At 34.9% G+C, this 5,810-nt stretch overlaps 1 protein-coding gene across 2 annotated transcripts; it reads right to left on the reverse strand.

Moving 5' to 3' along the window:
- Positions 1-937: 937 nt before the first annotated feature.
- Positions 938-5,547, reverse strand: LOC110735368 (protein WVD2-like 4). 2 transcript variants are annotated; one of them, XM_021915542.1, is made up of 9 exons: positions 5,312-5,547; positions 4,554-4,834; positions 4,068-4,433; positions 3,908-3,966; positions 3,718-3,798; positions 3,539-3,623; positions 3,357-3,428; positions 3,117-3,224; positions 938-1,717 (listed from the first exon to the last, which is right to left on the reverse strand). In XM_021915542.1, the coding sequence occupies exons 2-9, from the start codon at positions 4,803-4,805 to the stop codon at positions 1,271-1,273; spliced, it is 1,470 nt and encodes a 489-aa protein (XP_021771234.1). In that variant the 5' UTR covers positions 4,806-4,834; positions 5,312-5,547; the 3' UTR covers positions 938-1,270. The 2 variants fall into 2 exon arrangements, with proteins under 2 accessions (XP_021771234.1, XP_021771235.1); XM_021915543.1 differs by lacking the exon at positions 5,312-5,547 and having other exon boundaries at positions 4,554-5,017.
- Positions 5,548-5,810: the final 263 nt, after the last annotated feature.

Raw genomic sequence — 5,810 nt, forward strand, 5'->3', positions numbered from 1 at the left:
CTCTGATCGCCGGCGATCCGTCGGGAAACCAAGCTTTGTGAAGAGTGGTTTTTTAAGAAATAGGGGGCGGTATTGGTTTTTGGGGGAATGCTGCTAGCGTGTGAGGCGCGTTAGTTTTTATTTTTTTTTAATAAAAAAAAATCCTCTTTCTCAAATGAAAATATGTCAATTGCGGCCATATAAAGTTTGTATTTTGCATATTGCAGTCCAAAAGTTCTTATAAATTGTAAATTGTAGTTCGATTCAACTTTTTCATCGGTTTATTTATCGAAAAAAAATTCGGTTAATGTTTTAGGGGCCATTTTAGCTCTTAAGGGTCCGAATTGAGCTCGGAATTAGCAAAAAAAAATAAAGTTAGTGCCTTGTTTTGCGTAACAAAAATATATCGATTTGTTGGCAACTACTTTTTGCTGTAAAAACGAGGCACTTACGTTATTTTTTTGCTAATTTTGAGCTCAATTCGGATCCCTTAAGCCTGAAATGGCCCCTAAAACCTTGATTGAATACTTTTTCGACATGTAAACCGATGAAAAAAATTAAATTGGGCTGCAATTTATACGCACTTTTGGACTGCAATTTCTTTTATTTTTTTTTATTATTTTTTAAATTGTTGCAATTTGCAAAGTACTAACTTTAAATGGTTGCAATTTACAAATTTTCCCAATCAAATCCACCATGGTTGATGATTGTAGTTCTTAGAAGACAAACTGCTGTTACATGTTTAAGATCAAAATTATTGAAAAATAGAATTGATCATCAGCTTGCCCAACTAATTATGTACTCCATATTTAGTTGGACAAAATTATTGGCACAAAACAAAGGAGTTTAATCCTGATTCATGCTCATTGGTTGCCAACTGAAGGAAATATCAATACTCTACTGATCACTATTAAAAGAAACAACAAAAAAAAAAAAAAAAAAAAAAAAGATCCCAGAGTTTATGTACAGAGAAATTATCAATGTTTTCTGAAATCATCTTTCTAGTGTTTGAGGCTGAGTACATGATGGGAAACCAGACCAAAGAATTGAATATTTTACCCAAAAACTATAATATTAATGAACAAAAAACCCCAAAAAAAAAAAAAAAAAAAAGACAACAATATATTGACGTTTAAGGTGCCAATACATAGGTTTCTCATCTTTTCCCCCTTAACATAACAAATTATAAATGATATACAACTCTCAATATACATATGCCCTTTTTACAAACAGCATCAACCTCAGCAAGCTGCAGGAAGTTTCAGCATCCACGAAAACAGAAACTCTTTCCTCAACCCCCAACCATAATTTCACTAGAAATGCCCTCGGTTATGGTAGCATTTGTTATCAGCCCATCATCCTGGGAAATTTCCACTGCAGAGACTTGGTTTGCTTCCTCAGCAACCTCAAAAGGAGATTGAGGCGAATTTTGGGTTTCTTCCTTTGCGTTGCCACTTGATTTATCTTTTTCAGCTATTGCTTCCTTTTTCTTTGGTTTAGATTTCACATTCTCTTCACTCCTGGCATTAACAGATTCTCGAGGTTGAAGCTTTGACTGGGATTTCTTTGCAGACTTTTTAGCAGCATCAGCACTTCTCTCACCATTTGCATGAACTCTTTTCACCACATTGCTCACACGAGGACTTACACAAGGAGCACCGAGTTCAGAAGCAGTATTTGCTGCAACTGGGCTCTTATTTCTGCCAAGCTTTGGAGATTTTGCACGTGTTGTGGGTATCTGTGAAGTACAACATTATCAAAACAAGAAAAAACACAAGCTAAATGGAAGTTAAACATATGCAACAATGTAAGAGCAGGCAATTCAGTTGAGTAGGGGTATGAGCCGGGGTTTGGATGTCTATACATCCCATACACATAATGATCTAATTTCAGCTGTAATGACTTTGCTTACACATACAGACTACAATAATAAGTTGTTTATACAATCTTCACTTTACCTTGAGATAATTTTGCTAAACCTACTATGCTACTCCATATAAGTTATCACATATTGGTGTTGTATACTGCTTAATAGGGTTCCAACTTGCAATCTAACTTGAGCAATAGTATTGCCTTCATTCTGCCTCTATACAAAGGATATTGTAATTCGTGAATGTGAAATTTTTATAATTTTAGACTACAGTGATAGCTGTAAGACAACATAATGTTGGCCATAACGCTTGGCAGGATTAGGAATTGAGATCACAAGGGGTTGGATGGTTCTTGTTAGTTCTCATTGGGGTTACACTGTGATAAGAAAGTAACAAGTGATAGAAAACAAAATGAATTATTGAGGGGATGGATCATGATTTAGTGCTCTGATACCATGTGAAGATTTAGGCAGTATTTCAGAACTATGTACTCCATATGATAAAAAGGCACACACATATATGTAGGAAATTTAGCTGATTCAAGGAGAACATTAAGCAACAAACTAACAGCCTAATTATATGGATGGATTAGAGCCATCCCTAAAGACCTAGCAGAGAACATGCGGACTGAGGTATGAGACTCAGTCAAAATTATGTCCAACACATAATGGCCACATAGCCGCGGGTGTGGCAATCCTTAAGTTTAGAGCCCGCAACATACAAAGCAAGAACAGTATACATAAAGGGCAGCCTGGTAACAGAAAAGAATATCCTATGGAGCAGGGAATGACAGCTGTTCCTCCACCAAAGAGATGCCTAAACACATCTGCTAAACATCAATACAAAACATGAATTTCCTAAAGTATATCAGGCATTATACTTGAGGGTTGAGTTGCAGTTAAATTCTCACATAAAGTTTTCAAGAACTACATTTTTACACAATATTGATGAATCACAGAAAGACTTAACTAAACCAGGCCTTAACAATTACGAGGTTGAAATGGACAGCTCAAAGTATTAGGGTTCTAAAGTCTTAAAATGAAATCCAAGTTTCTAATTGGCCAGACCAACCAATACAAGCTCAGAAAATAAAAGGGGTGACGTTGAGGTGAAATTTCTTGATGCTAAACTAGCATCAATACAGAAAGTTCAAGGATACAATTCTTTATAACATCCAGATTAGAACATTGGAGCATTTAATTACGTAAAAAAAAAAAAAAAAAAAAAAAAAAAAAAAAAAGTCACAGAATCACATGGCTAAGCTACCTTTTTTATTTCAACTTTTGGAGGAGGTTCTTTATAGAAATTTGGCATTGGTGTAGCTTTGAAATTCAAACTCTTTCTCAGCCGTCTGATCTCTGCCTCCTGGCTCTCCTGTACACATCAGAGAACATATATTTATAGATGAAATATGGATCAGATTCACTTTACATATATGATAGGTCAAAATCAAGACAGCCATAACCATAAATAGATGTGTTTGTACAGAAAGCTGAGATTCAGTACCTTAGACTTGGCCTGCAAGTTAATTTTCTCTTCCTCTTTGGCATTTATCTTCTCTTCAATTTTCATATTGAACTGATGGAGTTAACAAACACCAATTGTTATTATAGTTGATAATAAAAGCTCAACAAAGTTGCTATTTTACCAGCTAATATCAGATAACACACAACATTCCTGAATAATACCTCTCTTCGTTTTTCAGCACGTTCATCCAACCTGAATGCAAATCCAGAGGCACAACTCTTCTTTGATGAAGTATCATCTAGGTTTCTGTTAACATAGGATAACCCATCGACAAGATCAGATCAAAATACTGGTATAATAAACATTAGAATAACATAAAGTAGCAGGTTAAGAACATTACTGATTTGAATCCTTTGAATCATCACTATCCTCGACCTCAGGAAAAACTTCTTTGACAGGCATAGGACTTTGATCAACTACTCTGAAAGTCATTTAGAACATAATTAGCATCCTAAATTGCTTCTGTGCAAAAAAGTAGCATTCAAAGAAACAAGAAACAACATGAAAAATTACATGGTACCCAAACATACATGGATGATTCGGAGGTGTGACCATTAGCATTTGCAGCCTTTGAACCAGATTTTGCTGACTGATGCAAATACAAAAGATAAAGAAGATGCGCCATTATAAATGGTGTTAAAGATCAATATATACAATAACAAAACTCAACACTAAAAGATCGAGTTTTACCACAGAGCGCTTAATGCTTGGGGTAGATGCACTTGATGTTTGCTTAACAGATATCCCAGTCTTTTTAGCATTTGTTTCTTTTGAAGTAACTTCACTCGGTGTTTGCCCATTCGTATGATCCATTACAGAACCCGAAGTCAATGATGCCTCAGAAGAAGAGGTATTGGCCTTTTTAACATTTGCTAGTGATTGCTTTGAGTTGGATTTCACAGGAGTAACATCAAGGCTTTTCTTCAGCGAATTGCCAAGACCGCCTTTTGATGGGAACGAAAGACTTTGACTTAAACTCGGTTTCTGTTTACGAATGGAGGACACTCCACTCTTCCCATTAGCTTTCTCAGTCACCTTCTTGGTAGCAGCAGATTCCTGCATCCACATCAGCAAACTTTAGTTCACTCAACTCACACAATTGAAAATCCTAAAAAAGCAAGATTCAAAACCCTCTTCCCTCCAAAAATAATCAAAAGTGGTATGATTAAACTATACCTTAGAAACTTTTGAGATCTCAATCCCACCAGTTTTGGATCCTTTTGGACCACCAGATTTGATCTTAGAACCCTTTAAAGCATCAGACTTTACCACATTCTTCGAAACCACATTCGATTCCGAAATCTTCCCATCATTAACAACATTCTGATTCAACCCCAATTCTTCAACAATGGGTTTCTCATCAATTCCAATTTCATTGACCCCATCATTCTTACATTCCTCAACAATTACCTCATTTTGAGACTCCATTAAAACAACTCCAAAAGCTTACAAAATACCTATACAATATCAACCACAAACAAAAATCAACCCATAAATCACAATATTGGGTACTAGCTAATTTCACACCCAGAATTCAATTACAACATCATAATTGATTACAACAAGACATGAGATAAACGATGTTGTCAAAAGTGAAATGGTACCACATTAGCTATACCCATCAAAAAAGAAAGAGAGAATTGCCAAAAATTATGCAAAATAAAACAAACAAAGCAAGTAGGGACAAATTGGACCACAATGAAAAATACCCCACATAAGAAAAAATTCACTCCAACAATGTTTTATATCAATCATACATGTTATGAACACCAAGTGTTTGTTAAAATGTCTAAAGAGAAAATTTTCAATTTTTTTTCCAGAATTTGGTCAAAATTTACATACAGATCTGCAAGATTTCTGCTAAAAAATAAAAAAAACCAAAAACCATAGTAGATTGAAATTAATGAAACAATAATTAAAGGGTATTCTACTACCTTTGAAAACAGGATAATGGGGGTGGAAAACGGTTGAAAGAATTGATGAAAATGGGGTTTAAAGAATTAAAAACTGGAAATTCAGGTGATCTTTAAGTCTGACTCTCTCTCTAAAAAAAATAGAGGAGAGAGAAAGAGGTAGGACGGGGTTTGCAATGGTAAGTTAACAGTAGTAGTAGTGGACAGTAGTCGTAGTACAACAGGACAGAGATTGATTCATTTTTAACAGTTGCTTAGCACGTAAATTACTCAATTTTGCTACTGCTTCAACTACTTTTATGCGTTATTCTTACTATCACACTGGTTTTTTGCTATTTGAACCCCTTTTTTGTGGTATACTAGTCTTATTTTACAATCCCGATATGATTATAGGTACACATTAGTCTTGCTTATCGTCTCATCGTATTTTAGCTCAATTTATAGTAAGTTGAGTCTTTATAACCCAAATTCATACTCCATATAAGTTATGAACATTATGGTAAATATTGGGTGAGTAAAA

Source organism: Chenopodium quinoa, unplaced genomic scaffold (genome assembly GCF_001683475.1).
Source record: "Chenopodium quinoa cultivar QQ74 unplaced genomic scaffold, ASM168347v1, whole genome shotgun sequence".
Classification (NCBI taxonomy): Eukaryota; Viridiplantae; Streptophyta; class Magnoliopsida; order Caryophyllales; family Amaranthaceae; genus Chenopodium; species Chenopodium quinoa.

Excerpts from the sequence above, each read along its gene's own strand:
- LOC110735368 (XM_021915542.1), bottom strand. The coding sequence starts at position 4,805 with ATGGAGTCTCAAAATGAGGTAATTGTTGAGGAATGTAAGAATGATGGG. Across the intron at positions 3,799-3,907 it reads CACACCTCCGAATCATCCAT|AGTAGTTGATCAAAGTCCTA; the intron begins GTATGTTTGGGT and ends AATGACTTTCAG. Across the intron at positions 3,429-3,538 it reads GTGCTGAAAAACGAAGAGAG|TTCAATATGAAAATTGAAGA; the intron begins GTATTATTCAGG and ends TAACTCCATCAG.